This window comes from Psammomys obesus, unplaced genomic scaffold, assembly GCF_907164565.1.
Source record: "Psammomys obesus unplaced genomic scaffold, mPsaObe1.curated_primary_1811, whole genome shotgun sequence".
In the NCBI taxonomy this organism is placed as follows: domain Eukaryota; kingdom Metazoa; phylum Chordata; class Mammalia; order Rodentia; family Muridae; genus Psammomys; species Psammomys obesus.
In genome coordinates this window covers 12149313-12164664 of record NW_026585987.1, presented here as the reverse complement: position 1 = coordinate 12164664, position 15352 = coordinate 12149313, and the positions used below count along the sequence as shown (strand labels likewise).

At 38.5% G+C, this 15352-nt stretch overlaps 1 protein-coding gene across 3 annotated transcripts in view; it reads right to left on the bottom strand.

Annotated features, from left to right (window-relative positions):
- Positions 1 to 15352, bottom strand: part of Ghr (growth hormone receptor) — a 264150-nt gene that overhangs the window by 72931 nt on the left and 175867 nt on the right. For all 3 annotated transcript variants that reach the window (XM_055601049.1, XM_055601048.1, XM_055601047.1), the window contains one exon: positions 3812 to 3877. In XM_055601049.1, the coding sequence (XP_055457024.1) occupies positions 3812 to 3877 (66 nt within the window). The remainder of the gene's footprint in view (positions 1 to 3811; positions 3878 to 15352) is intronic.

The following is a 15352-nucleotide window of genomic DNA, read 5'->3' as shown; positions in this document are numbered from 1 at the left end:
TGCTGCTAAAGGGAGAGTTAGTTTTCTTTGGATGCCTCCCTGATAGACTGCCCACGGTCCAGTGGCTGAACTACAGCCATGCATAAACTGGCAGTAGTAAGAGGATTCAGGGAGTTTAAGAGAGAATATATGAAGGGGCCGGAAAAGACTGGTGGTTGGGAAAGTACAAGACAAGTTAGAGGGGTGGAAGTAGAGAATGGATTAGATTAAACACATTATATTCATGTACAAAATTCTCACACAATACATTAAAAATAAAATGTCATTATAATGCATATAAAGAGGTACGAGGCATAAGGAAGTAATGAATAGACATTGTCATGTAAGATGTAAGCCATAGAGCAGGGCCGTAAAGTCATGCTGTCTGCCTCAGGGAGTGAATTCTTTTCCCCCTTCTTTTTACAATTTATTCATTTTGTATCCTGGTTGTATCCCCCTCCCTCGTCTCCTCCAAGTTTCACCCTCCCTCCTTCTTTCTCCCTTATCCCTCTTCCCTAATCCACTGATAGGGGAAGTCCTTCTCCCCTACTGTCTGATCCTATCCTATCAGCTCTCATCAGGACTGCCTGAATCCTCTTCCTCTGTGGCCTGGCAAGGCTGCATTGCCATGGAGAAGTGATCAAAGAACAGGTAACCAAGTTCATGACAGAGGCAGCCTTCCAGCCCCCCTTCCCCTTACTCTGGGCCCCACATGGAGACTGTAAACCACTGCATTATGCAATTTCTCTTTGAGAAAGAGTCATTGAGATTCCAACATAAAGCACATATCTTCTTGGGAAGATCATAAAAAGTTTTTTTTATACAGTAATATTTAAAAACATGCCTAAAAACAAAGAAATTCCATGATGGACTGTTTCATATGAGGAAGAGATGAATTCTGTAAAGGTGATTTAGCAATGAAAAGAGGCTGAAGTGGTTCATTGTGATCCTTTTTGTGTGGGTATATTAATGTGTCTCTAGAGAAGACTGAGATGTGTGACAGCAGATAGGGAAGAAGGAACTTTCCTGAAAGTGGGTAACACTTTCCATAGGCTGGGGGCCCCAGTGGAGCAAATCTGGAAGGCAAAAGAAAACAGTGATGCCTGTTGTTGTTATAGTCTGCTATGGGCATCACTTCCACCTTCCTCAGCCATTTGATGTGGATTTATGTCAGTGATAGACTCTTGAGGTAGCCCTTCATCTCAGACTGGGATTGTGTATTGGTTCCAACTACTTGAACTGAATAGCCAAGGGATTTTTTTGATTGTATAACATGCAGATGGCCATTGTTGGACTATTCAGTATCTAGATCAATAAATTCTCATATATATTTATTTACCATATATATGCATAACATATATATGTATAAACCATATAAATATGTATATACCCATACATACACTGGGGCACACTGGACTGGATAGAAAAGATGGTAAGATTACTGCTGCAGAATCTCTTGAGCATTTAGTGTGATTCTAGTCACTGTCAACTCAACAAGATCTGGGGTCACCTTAGAGATACTCTTCCAGCTACACCTGTGAGAAATTAGTTAGCCTCTACAGATGCTTGTGAGGTGTCAGAGAATGAGAATTTATTTAAAAGATGGCCTTATTAAATGAGAGGGAATATTTCCTCTGAAGGACACATAGTCATGTAAAACCTTCCTTCTGTATATCTTATGTGTTTGGCTTAAAGTTCATCAAATCTCTGAAAAAGTTTTTATTTTAATTTCCTCTCACAGGGTATTCTTTTCAGTTTGAGTGTTTATAAATGGATATAGGGTTATTAATTGTGTGTTCTTAGTGTATTTTATGTTGAACACTAGCTTTACAGGTAAAACTACTTCATTAGGAAAAAAAAATGAGGTCCTTGCTAGAATCAGGCTAGTGTTTTCACACGCTGTGAACATCATGTTCATAGCAGCACCCTGTTCAAAGCACACTTAAGTGTTTATGGTATTGTAAGGTGATTTGAGCATTTGGGTCTATCCATCCCAAATGAGCTGTTCCTGTTCTGATCTAAGCATTGTCTAGCACAAGGCTTGCTTTGTCAAATCATGTCTAGGTTAAAAGGGAGATAATGTTTGAAAAGAAAACCTAGAAAAGATGAGAAAAATGTTCGATTCACAAGATCTGAACAATAATTATTCAGTTTTCCTATTCAGCACAAAATGATAGGTACACATAAGTCACAATTAAACCTTGAATTTTGACAAGACACAATGTTAGGTAAGTTCCTCAGACCTTGTGAGTTGATAAAGGAAATGGGTTGGGGAAATCATACTTGTCAGTTGAAGGGAGAACAAAGTAGTGTTGTACTTCTTTACCATCAGTAAACATTTTTTGTTTGGTTTTTTTTTTTTTTCAAGACAGGGTTTCTCTGTGTAGCCCTGGCTGTCCTGGACTCGCTTTCTAGACCAGACTAGCCTCAAACTCAAAATCGATCTGCCTGCCTCTGCCTTCCTGAGTACTGGGATTACAGGCATGTGCCACCACACCCAGCTCAGTGAACATTGTTAACTACTCTGTCCTGACTTCTTACAGAAAACAATAGGTGATACCATCTACCAAATAAAAAGCTGCTCAATAACCCAAACATAACCTAAACTGTCGTGCACTTCTACAACCTCTCATGTGTTTTAGGGAACAGATGGACATGTTTGATCCTTCTAAAACAGGAAAGTTGTAAAGGGTTTGCTGTCTGGCACAAATGACAAATTGCTGACATTTTCTGAAAGGGTTATCAATTTATAATTTGTGTCACTTCCAAAGGAATGATATTTAAACTTCATGTTACAAATTTACTGTGCGGTGCACTCATAAAATGCAAATTATGATACTGTCATTACAAATAATAAGAGCAACAGCTAAAATGAACTAGGTACACCCTTTTCCCTTTCTGTTTTTGCTTTTTCTCTGTGTGTATGCATGAAATGGAGTCTAGCATATACTTTTTCAAATAAAAAAAATCTATCTCTACAATGTAATTAAATAAGCTCCTACTAAGAGATTTTAGGTGATGTAAAGGAGGTAAAAACAGCATAAAACATCATTGTTGACTTAAAAGCTCATTAAAATTAATTCATGTAGTTCATTCAGCCCATTGTATTGTGTACACATCACTTATGTGCACACTAAGATATTAGGATTGGGATTGAGAACTTTGGGTGCCAGTACCCCCACTTAGCAGTGGCTGTACTACTGATAAAAGTGGCCACACAGACACACAAATACACAAACAATAAAAAGTCCAGGAGGTAAATGTTATTGTGGAACAGTGGACAGTGTTCCATAGAAAACTAACCCTAGAGGATTTGTGGAGCCTTTTCTATGAGTTCAGTCTTGTGGTCAAAGAGAAGATAATCAAAAGACATCAGAGGGATGTGTGACATGATGTAAAAGAGAATAATAGCTTATGTGAAGGCAGAGTTTTGAGGTAAAAGGAAATGAAGTAGAGATATAAATTCTGTTTTCTATAATGCAAGCATTATATAAACACTTGCAAATAACGACAATAATAATGTTAAAAAAGGCTTTGTAAAATGAAGCAATTTTCTAAATTCAACAAATTACTGTTGATCTATAATAAATCCTTTCTTTTTATAGGCTTGACCACACTTAACCTGCAAGCATAAACAAAACAAAGAAATAGCTCTACACAGAAAAAAAAATTAGAAGTAAATCCGGAAAAACACAACACTTTTCTCTTATAAAATTTTAATTCTGTCACTTTTTCTGTTACTAGTATCCCAAATAAAGAAAGGAGGTAGCCTGAATTATACTAACACATGGAAATCATCAGCGTGAGTTAGTAAAATGACAGAAGTTCTTACTTTTCTCCAGGCTTGGATTAAATTTTTGTAGGATCGGTGGAGTTTTGCCAATAATAGCTGGTGTAACTGGAAAAGAAAGAAAAGAAAATCATTAGTCATCCCTGTAGAAAAATGATCTGCTGTGACCCTGTTACAGCAACATTTTTGGATAATAGGCTCCCATGCAAAAACAACAACAACAACAACAACAACAAAAAAGCAACAAAAAACTGTACACACACCACACACACACACACACACACACTAAAATTAAAACTGTATATGTGCACTAAGAGGAGCCTGTAAAGACAGAGCAAATGGAAGTCTTTTGGTTGTCATTACCTCTGGTCTCATGCCCAGACACAGTAGAGAACAATGATAACAATTTCACCCTCTATCATTTGAGTCCAAACTCAAGTTTCCCTTGTACATATGAAAGGGAGTACCAAGTTTCTTTTTTAAAAAATGCAAAAACCACATAGAATTTAAAAAAAAAAGGTTATTTTTGGACAACATTCCTAGGCATAGGGAAAGTAAGGGGGAAGTGTAAAGTTCAACTTTTTTTTTTATGGAAAACATAGGCAGTAAGTTGGTCATTATAATGCAGTAGGAGCAGGCTGCATGGGAAGCAGGCAAAGATGGAAAGCAAGCAGGTAGGTTGTCTTTCCAATTGGGTTCCTTTGCAAATACCCCAGCTACAACAAAAGTAATCTGCTATTTGGTTTTGGTGAAAAACAGCGTAAAACAGGACTGGATAGATAATCTTTTGTTACTATCAGTGCACAAGTACTGAGATTTGAATGAAAGCAAGGGAAGCCGTGTGTTATACTGCTAAGTCAACATTTTGTCTTCTTACTGCATTTTAACATATAAATTCTTAAAGTATTTGTAATGCTCAGAGCGAGTATAATACTCAGAGTCTTTTCATAGACTAATGAGTTGACTAGTGGCTGGGACTTCCTTCCTTAGGATGGAAGCTGGCACAGAAAAAAATCAATGCATTGTTACAGAACTGGGATTTTTTTTTTTTTTTTTTTTTTTGTCAGTGTTATCCAAAGCCTCTGGAGAGGAGGGAGGATCTAATGGTTAAGTTTATTACCAATGGCCAGTGGTTTAATAAATGTAGCCAAAGAATGCATCGTTCACAAAAATGAAAGGTATGAATTCAGGAAGTTTTCAGTTAGCTGATAACCTGGAGATGCTTAGAGGGCACGAAGGCTTAACTCCATTTCATACCTCATGTTCTTCACATGCTATGATTTGAATGTGTAATGTCCTCCAAGGGGCCATGTGTTAAAGCTTTGTTCCTTAGCCTCACACTAGTTAGAGGTGGGAGGAATTCAAGAGATGAGGGTGAGTGGAAGGTCTTCCCGTTATTGGGGGAACAATGGTTTTTAGAATGGCTACTGGGCCCTTAGCCCTTTCCCAGACCTGACGTAAAGTGGTTTCTCCACATGCTGCTGCTCTACTGTCCCCCATTTCACAGGCGCAAAAGTAGTGGGACAAACTAATCATGGTTTGAAAACTCCAGAATACTCCAAACCTGTGACTCAAAATAAACCTTTTCTCTTTGTAAGTTGATTGTTTCAGATATTTGTTACAGTAGCATAAGCTTATTAACACAACATCTCATCATCTGTATCCTTTGTGTAGTGAACTAAAATAATTTAAATTAGTGCATTTCTGAGTTCTGTGTGCTAGTTCATCAAATTTAATATATGAGTTATGGAGATTATATTGTTTTAGCTGAAAAAAACTTTCAAAATTATTGCTTATCTATAATTTCTAGATAAGACATCTTTCAGAAGTACAGTATTTTGCATACGTTTGTTATCTGAAGTGAAAGACAGTTTTGTGGAACTAAGCTGTCAGTCTATGGCATGTGAAAGTACCTGCAGGTAGGCAGTGTGAGAATTGAATTGTATCAAGGATGGTCCCTCTCACCTCAGTATTAGCCAAAGGTATTCTCACATAGCATTTTGGTGATCAAAGAGCTCCCAGGCATTCTGTTTTCAAGACTGTAGTCAGACACATTGTGTTTGTTTTTCCTGTATTCTCTGAGACAACTGATAATATTGTCTTAGTGCCTAATAGAAGGCCACACACTGAGAACTCTCTCTCTCTCTCATGAAACACAGGGAAAAGAGAGAAAACAAAGATGAAGTGGGCAGTGAGCCGACTCACACCCATCCCTCCAAAATTCAGAGCTTGTGACTAAATTTAAGCCACCTGCTCCTTGAGGTAGCTTTTCATGTCCTCTTCTTTTTTTTTCAGCTGGTAAGAAGCAGCCATCCTGCCTGTTGCAAGAAATCGAACATCTAGCAGATAGAGTTAAGGTTCTCTCTCCATCGAGCATGAAATTCTAATAGAGGTAGATCTTTTGGGGGGGGGTGGTATTCTGAGGTTATCTGGGCATTATCATTGAAAATACTAAAATGAAGATTTGGATTTTTCTGGTGAATCAATCAATTTTAAACTGTTATTATAATATTTTAAATTCTTTATCTATTAGTTTTCAAAGATTCTGTTCACTCTTGAAATTTTACTTTTTTTCATTTATTGAAGGTTACTTACTACCACACATGATTGTGACAAGTAATTAAAATAAAAGCAGGCAATATGTTTTCCCAGAGTAAACAATGTGATAAGCATCCATTTCAATATAAGCAGCAAGAAAAAATTATCTTTTTGACAATATTATTAAGTCTAGATGCTGCCTACATAATTAAAACATTTATGATTTGTATTAATATTCTCAATAATCTTTTAGGCTAGTCTCATCAGCATCACCAATTCCTTGTCTTAAATCAGCTCATTTTGTTATTTGCTGCCTTCATAATTGAAACATTTATGATTTGCATTAATACCCTCATTAATATTTTGGGCTAGCTTCACACTATCACCAATTCCTTGTCATAAAACAATACATTTTACTTCATTATCTGTCACTTAAAACTGAGCACAAAAATATCATTACAAAAAATTTAGACTTATTTTTATTTTATGTGTATGAATGTTTTACCTACATGTATATATGTGTATCATATGTGTGCCTGATGCCCACAAAGGTCAGAAGAGGGTACTGAATCCTTTAGATCTGGAGTGTGGACAACTGTGGCTCATCATGTAGGTGCTGGAACCTAACCCTGGTGCTCTACAAGAATAACAAGTGTTCTTAGGTGCTGAACCACGTCTCTAAGCCCCCAAATATTATTTTAAGTTAGATTTAAATGGATTTATATGTCTGAAATAAATATAATAAACAGCAAATAGGAAACAAGGTGAGAACACATTAGTTAGTGCCAGGTAGTCATGTGTAAGAACCATTTTTCATAACCTTTTGATTTTTGTTATTTTTGGAAGAGCTAGCACAAGCAACTCCACCTTGTTTGTTCAAGACAGGGTCTCATTATGAAGCCTAGGCTGAGACCACACCTCGGCCAGGACTTTCTAGATCTTCATATCTTTGGTCTTCTATTTAAAACCTCACTTCAGAACCCTCAAAGATGGATTTAGGGGTCATTTGAATCTCTTTCTCCCTCTTCTCAATGTGTATACATGGACTAACTATCCTTTAACTACATTCAGCCAGGCAAACAAACAAGTAAATATACATGTTGTCCAACTGTAAGTTGCCCATTTATTGTAATTATTCACTATTTGAGTTTAGATAAGGAGAGAATATTAAGTTAACTAGAGAGAGAGGGTCATCCACGGAATTCTTCAGCATTTGATTCAATTTTCAATTTGAAATTGAGAAAAGGACATCAGTGTCCAGTTCTTAGATCAGTAGTAATATTGACAAGATTTCCCAGAATGATGACTGGAATGGAATGTGCAGGTCAGTTCTGAGTAGAGTCTGAGACAAACCACTGGTCTGGAAAATCTTGGGGAGCCTAGGACTACCGGACTACTCCACACAGAAACATCTGGTGTTTCCTCCTCTGTGGCACATTTAGTGACGTTCTCATGAAGCAAAACCCTTGCTCAGCCATCATGCTCTATAACATTTAGTGAATCGAGACATAAAAAGAACAAATGACATTCTAGTGGAAAGACCACAGATTCCTGCCAATGCCAAGTGGATACTAACCACAAATGCAATGCACAACACACTGCCTTGGCAAATGGAAGTGTCACGCTCACTCATCAATTTAAATTAGTGTCAAAGCCATGTACACAGTGTCTTCACATTCTGACGAGTAAGAGAAAAGCAAATAGAGGAAGAGCATAACCAGAGACCACAATTCTGACAGCAATAATAATTAATGAGGTGACCACACAGTGGTTTCAGTTATGATCTTCAGGGATTCCATTTATTATGTAACCCAAAGGGATCAATAAGTATTTTATAGAGAACGTCAGATGCTTAGATTTTTAAAATAAAGCAAGCCTAAAGTCATTCCTGCCCCCACCCCAGAATCTGTAAAAGAAGTGGCCAAGCACTAGGGGAGCAAAATGGTACCTTTCATTACTGTAGATGAGCTTCTTAGGGAAAGCTACTCCCTGAAACATTTGCCAAGTTTAGGACAACAAGCGATGGTGAAGAAAGAACAATGTAAATGGGTCCAAACACTACTGCACAAATGTGCTGTGGCAAGACACAACGTACACAGACAGAACTGTAATCCACTGGCAGTGGATTGAATACAAGGCTTAGGGTATGTTGGCTTGGGGATGAACTCATGCACACCTTGGGAATCATCTTGCTGAAAGAATTTTGATTCTCCCAACGCTGGGGATCTACTGATTTGTTGCGCTTTGAGGTGGAGTGTCTCCTACTGTAGGAGATCTAATTGCAGTGTAACCTTCTCTTACTGTACTTTCTCTACTTTTACTTTTTTAATGGAGCATATATCTGAACCTCAGTTTATGTCTGTAAAACAGGGACCTGCATGTCTACATGTAAGAGTTAAACTGGCTCCTACATACAAATAATTTTCTTCAAGTAATTAATAAACATTAGATTGCCTTCCTGTTATTACTGTTGTCATTCTTATTAGTAGGCATTGCCTTAATTGCGAAGCAAGCTTTTTCCCATGGATAACCCGGCATTGCCTTTCTATTGGATCTTATGAGGTTCTGGCACTTCATTAAGGGCAGTATGCAGCCATAAGCCCAAGCACTCTACTTAGGTACTCCTATAGGCTATATGTAGTTAATAGATTTTGCTTCCCAAAGAACTCTGGGGAAGTGGTATCAGTGGCGTCTAGGATAGAAATCTATCTATGTGAGCAATTCAATCTGAGCCTAAACACACTCGGTCCTAGTTCTCCAATTCTTTTATTAAGGGAGCAAGAGTGGGAGGATTAATGTTCTGGCAAACATTGTAATTTGCCACTTGTGTAAGAATGGCAGTTGTAAGCAGTCCTTAATGAATAATGCAGACACAAGTCAGGAACACAGTACTTCATAGGACAACCTTCTTCCACAATGACAGAAGATAAATGCATGCAAAGCACCACACAGAGCACCAAGTACAAAGTAAGCATTGGGTAACGAGAACTATTGGATTGCTGTTAACATATGTCTGAGACAATGAGAATGATGATGCTGTAACTATCATGAGATGCTCATTTCAAGATGTCCTTTGAGAGTGTTTCCTCTCTTTGGCAGCTAAATTGCCCTCTATCCAGCAGCTGTGGGTACCATGCTTCCATCTCTTGCTGCTGTGGCTTATTTGCTTGTGCTCAAGGGTACACAATGAGTTCCTCGGGGTAAGTATTATTGCTTTAATCTTTATGAGCCATTAGGAGCACGGGAGATGGTCTCTAGTAGAGTAATACAATTGCAAAACTACAATTGCTTTAAATGTTTGTATGGAGCCACAAGAGACTAAACATTCTGGCATTAGAGTCTCCACTCAGAAACTTTCAAATTTGTGGAGGACTTTTCCATTTCTATTTATTCTTGATAATAGTCTATAAAATTATTCTTCTTAGATCTCAACCTCTGAAAACCTTCAGACCTATGTCTGCCTTTTTTTTTCTTTTTAGTTAAATTACAATCTCCATTGCCAATGAGTACTTTTTTCCTTCTAATTTATGCTTGCAAAAGGCTCAATATCAAACTCATTGTTTGGACACACTGCTGCTGTACTTCAAACTATCCGGCTCTGCCTCAAGGGGCTGGCGTAACGGGAATATTAAAAAGTGCAATGCAATATTTAAATCCAAAATTTATAATATGCTTAAAATGTACTTAGGCACGAACTAAGCATTTTTTTTAAAAGTGGTTTTTCCAGTTTAACTCACAGCAACCCTTTGGAGAGGTATTATTGTAAGTTACACATGGTGAGTGAGGGATTTGACTTCTGGGTTATTTAACTCGGGGAAGTTAAATGGCTTGTCTTAAGCTATGTAGCAATTATAAATTAGAGCTCACTTTTGAATGGGAGCTACCCACCAACTTTATTTACTCCACTGTTTTTCAAACTTGCCAAGTCATCAAGATGTGTATGGCATTTATTACATCTATAGTCCTAGGCCCTGGCTTAGAATAGAATCCCTGAGGTACTGGTCAGTGTGGATGTCACAAATCCCTATGAATATATTTATCGTTCCCTCCCTACCCTCTTCATTTCAGGAAATGTTGTGACAAGATGCATGTGGGAAATGCTTCAACTATACCATCTGGCCTATTTTTAGGGTCACCGTATGATACATCCTATCATGTGCTCATTAGGAGAAATTTGATTAATTAGTAGAGTGCCTTATATGAATGCTTCAGACATTCTAGAAAGCACATAGATAGGCCAAGTTGATGAAGGTTTGGGCAGAAATACCCTTCAGCAGCTGGTTTATAAGGAACCAAGTACTGTGTGTGCCTCCCTCTCAGCCAGGCCTCCCACTATCACTGTCAGCAGTTTGGCAACAGGAAGAGTCTATGACTACAGTTGCCCTCTTGGTCCCTTGGCACTCTAAATCCCATTATGGCTTAAGCTAGAATTTCTTTCCTTTTGTGGCTCATTAAATAAATTGAATTCTCACCCATAGTTTCTCTGAATTCAAGCACATTGTCTTGCACGTATTTATTATAGTTGTTGGCAGCCCTGAAGAAGCCCATGAAATCTGAACAGAAGTCTCTGAGGGCTTTAAAAGGATGGTTTTACATCTCCACCTCTTCATGAAGGTGCATGTCCCTTTTGCACTTAAACAGTAAGCCACAGGGCCCATTATGTGAGACAGAGATTTAAACAAACCAAGAGGCAGACTTGAAGAAATATTGTAGCCTCAAGCACATTCTCATACCAATAAAACTTTTGATAGATAGACAGCCAGATACTATGTAAGACATTTGGAAGAGAAACCAGAGTTGTGAAAAGAGGCATATGCTTGCACACATCTTCAGCAGTCTCTCTCTTTTTTTTTTTTAATCCTACGAGTAGCTTGGATGGCAGGTATCCAATTCTAGACCGCTATTCTCCCAGGATTTATCTCTGGCGGAGGGGGACTAATGAGGAAGTTTCCTGTTTAACTTCAAGCTTTACGTATCCCCTTTCCTGTCCTCAGACCTCTGCTTGGGAAATTTACAAATATCCTCCTGATACAGCTTCTGCACAAACCAAGGACATCTGCTTGCAATTAAAGACAGAGACTGGATTCTGATTTTTCAACTACAGCCCGTTGCAGAATAAGGTATAGTGAGTTTTGAAAAACACATTAGTGGTGTTTTTTCCCCCCACAAGGTAAATGAAGAGAAACTGCCTTCTAATCGGGAAAATTGCAAGGAGGCTTTGCAGAGGGAAGCTATGGGCCAGCTGAGACCCAGAATTCATTTTTCTTGTGAAAAGGCCCCTTGCAATTTCCTGCTAACAAGAGCAGGGAAGCATCCCACTCAGCTCTACCACCTCCAAAGCTGCTTTTCATTATGAAGAACAGCAGGGGTGTCAACCCCAGGCCACAAGCAACAAGTAATGGGGTATGCCTTATAATAACAGGAACCCAGATCAATCACAGCAATGCTAAAAGCAACAAATGGAATCACAAGTTGGCATTCAGTCAAGATCAACCCAGAAAAGGATGGCCAGTGAAATATGACAAAGATCAGAAAAACAAATCAAAAGACTATTACAAAGTTGGACTGACATGTGTGTAGGACAGACATGTTCCTTCTTTTGAATGTTGTTTGAATGTACTTTGAATACATGTTAGTTTGTTCATTAAACATAGTGGAGAGAGGCTGATTAAAGTAATCTGAAACCTCAAATGGTGAATCATGGATAGCGTCTCTCCCCAACTCTGTGTTCAGTGACATCATGCCTTTAACTTGAAGTCATCCAGAGTGGGAATATTTACACCATGAAAATTGGAAATGGATGCATCAGAGGGTAAACTTCTGTTGAATGCTGTGGAAATTTCATCTTCCTTTCAGTATCATTTAGAATATCTTCTATTCTAAGAAGATGTTTTTTATTTGTTCAGTTGAAATATATTCTCTTCATTCTTTATATTTCCACAACACATAAATATCTTGACTGTGGTATTTGCTATTTTTTTATATCTTAGTTATCAGAAACGCTCCCAGATTGGAGGTAAGGATGATATCTCAACCCCATCTCCCTTTGGACTGTAATCACACCTGCACAATTCCTTAAACAATGTGTTTAGTACATAGTTATAAATTTACTGAATGACTCAGTTCCAGGGCCAGCTGTGAGACATTATGATGATGTTTATATTCTGAATTTATGATCTATCTTATGGTCTCTAAAGTCTCAAGCTACACAAAAAAAGAAATTATATAAAAATTTATCATTAGACCTTGTGACAAATTTGGCCATGAATAGTCAAATCTGGGGCAAAGTCAGCATATTTCAACTAGCTTTCATGATATTTCATCCTATATTAATATCCTAGGCTTTCAAAGTAAGGGAAGAAGGAGCGAAACTAGATTGTTTAACTTTCTTTACTCTTTTTTTTTTCCTTTAGTTGGCAATGAATGTATTTTCTATACAGCAGTGTTTTTAAGACATGGAGGTGACAGATTCTTGTTTGTTTGCAGTGGCAACGCTCAGATCCCAGGAAATGATTGACAAATTAGTGGATATTCTTGTTCAGACCCGGTGACATGCAGAAGCCTGGCATGTCAAGAGTGTCTTAAGAAAGGATATATTTGGCAGAGGTTTTAAGGTGTGTTTTTTCCCCCTCTGGGCACAACCATCTTTCATAAACAGGTTGGTCTGGGTTGCTGCCACTCTGCCTTTGGTTTCTAGGCTCTGCTTGTCAATTTCTACAAGACGTTCTTGAACAAGCTCCTATTCCTTTGGGAAATAGATACGCCTGAGCTAGAGAAAGTGCTTTTGAGTTAGAATTGCTGTGTGGGAGCACAATGTGGAAGCCAGCCCCTGCCCCCAGATGCTGGGAACACCATGGCAGGGAGCAGATGGAATTCAGTTGCCTTGGACCCTTGCTTCAGTGCCTGCATGCTGGGAGGTTAAGGAGAGAAGTAAACAGGCACGCAACATATTTCCAGGTTGGAGTTCAGAATAGTAACACATAGGGAAAAAAATAAAACCCACCATAGATCATAGTCTAGTAATGAGCCACATGTATTTGTGAAACAACATTCCAGGCCAAAGAACAAATATATAGGTCCTGAAATGGATTTGGGGAATAGCAGAGGGTTGTGTGGCAGGGGTAGAGGGGGTGAGGGGAAGACAGTACTTAGGGTACCACATGCCAGGTCTGCTTGCAGCCAGAAGAAGGCCTTGTGGACAGTTCAGTAGTCCAGAGTCTATGAAATGGACCCTGATGAGATGAGCTCAGACAGACCCCCACTGTGGTCTGTGGTGTGACCATCCTACTTCAGTTTTTTTTTTTTTTTTTTTTTTTTTTTTTTTTTTTTACTGCAGCAGATGTGAAATGGGAGCTGCTGTGAATGAGCCTCAGGGTCATGGGGTTTATGGTTTTAATTAAGCCCTTTTAGGCTAGAGCACTTTGGTTGGAACATAGACACAGAGCAGTGGAATATGTTTGTCCAATGTATATTTACCGAATACCTATTAAGTACAAAGGGAGTGAGTAGATTAACCCAGACCCCAAGATGTACTTTTCTCTATCCCTCTAGAAGCATCCTTAGGCTTCTAGACATCCAGACCAAGGAATTTAGTTACCATGTAGCACATTCTTGATTTTATGTCTTTGCCTACCTTTTATCATTTTTTCTTGCTTTTTTCTAGAATGGGAAGATCAGAGGTAATTCTCATTTATGGAGGAGTGTTAATAATTGAGAAAATGAAATGAAAATGTTCAGCAGAAATTCAGGGACATAGTGATTTTGGTTACCTTGAATGAATAATAATAGTAATTAAGACCTGTAGCACTCATGTGCCAGTGTGAGGGTTGTCCTGTGTTGTATCTTGCCTTGTTTCCCTGAATGTGTTTATATTCTTACATCTCTAAATTTTATTTCTTTTTTCATATTAATTCTTATTTTTTAATTATTAATCACAGGTTATTTACTTTGTATTCCAGCTATAGCCCCCTCCCTCATTCCCTCCCAATCCCACCCTGCCTCCCTTATTGCCTCCCTGCCCCTTTCCAAGTCCACTGATAGGGGAGGTCCTCCTCCCCTTCCATCTGACCCTAGCTTATCAGATCTCTTCAAAACTGGCTGCAATGTCCTCCTCTGTGGCCTAGTAAGGCTGTTCCTCCCTCAGGGGGTCAGAGGAGGTAAAGGAGCCAGTCATTGAGTTCATGTCAGAAATAGTTTCTGTTCCCCTTACTAGGGAAACCCACTTGGATACTGAGCTACCATGGGCTACATCCGAGCAGGGGTTCTAGGTTATATCCATGCATGGTCCTTGGTTGGAGAAACAGTCTCATAGAGGACCCCTGTGCCCTGATATATTTTGTCCTTGTGGAGCTCCTGTCCTCTCCCAGTCATACTAACTCCCCCTTTTATCATATGATTCCCCTGCACTCTACGGAAGGTTTGATTATGAGTCTCAGCGTCTGCTTTGATATGATACGCTGCTAGGTAGAGTCTTTCAGAGGCCTCTAAATTTTATTTAAACCTTTTGAAAGAACCATATTTTATCCTTTCTCACCCTATATACAGTAAACCCTCAATGAATATTTATAATACAATGACTACCAGACCTTTTGTTCTAATATCCTCTTTTTAAATTAACATCTGCCTGATACCACCTGTTTATTATTACTTGTAAAGAAAGCACCTTAGTAGAAAGACAGAGCCCCACATTTTAAAATATTTTATTTTATTCTGTTTTATGTGCATGGGTGTTTTGCCTGCATGTTTGTCTTACCTGCTTGGATATCTGTGCACCATATGTATGTCTGGTACTTGAGGTGGCCAGAAGAGGGAGTTGGATCCCCAGGGATTGGAATTATAGATGGTTGTGAGCAGCCATGTGCATTCTGGGAATCAAACTTGGATCCTCTAGAAGAGCAGCCTGTTCTCTTAAAATCCGAGACATCACTCCAGCCCTGTGAACATTTTCTATATGTGTCACATTTGTAGCCAAATGACAGAAAGCTTTAATAAAGCTTCATTCAAACATTTAAAAGTTTTTACATTCATTTTCTGAATGCTAATTTT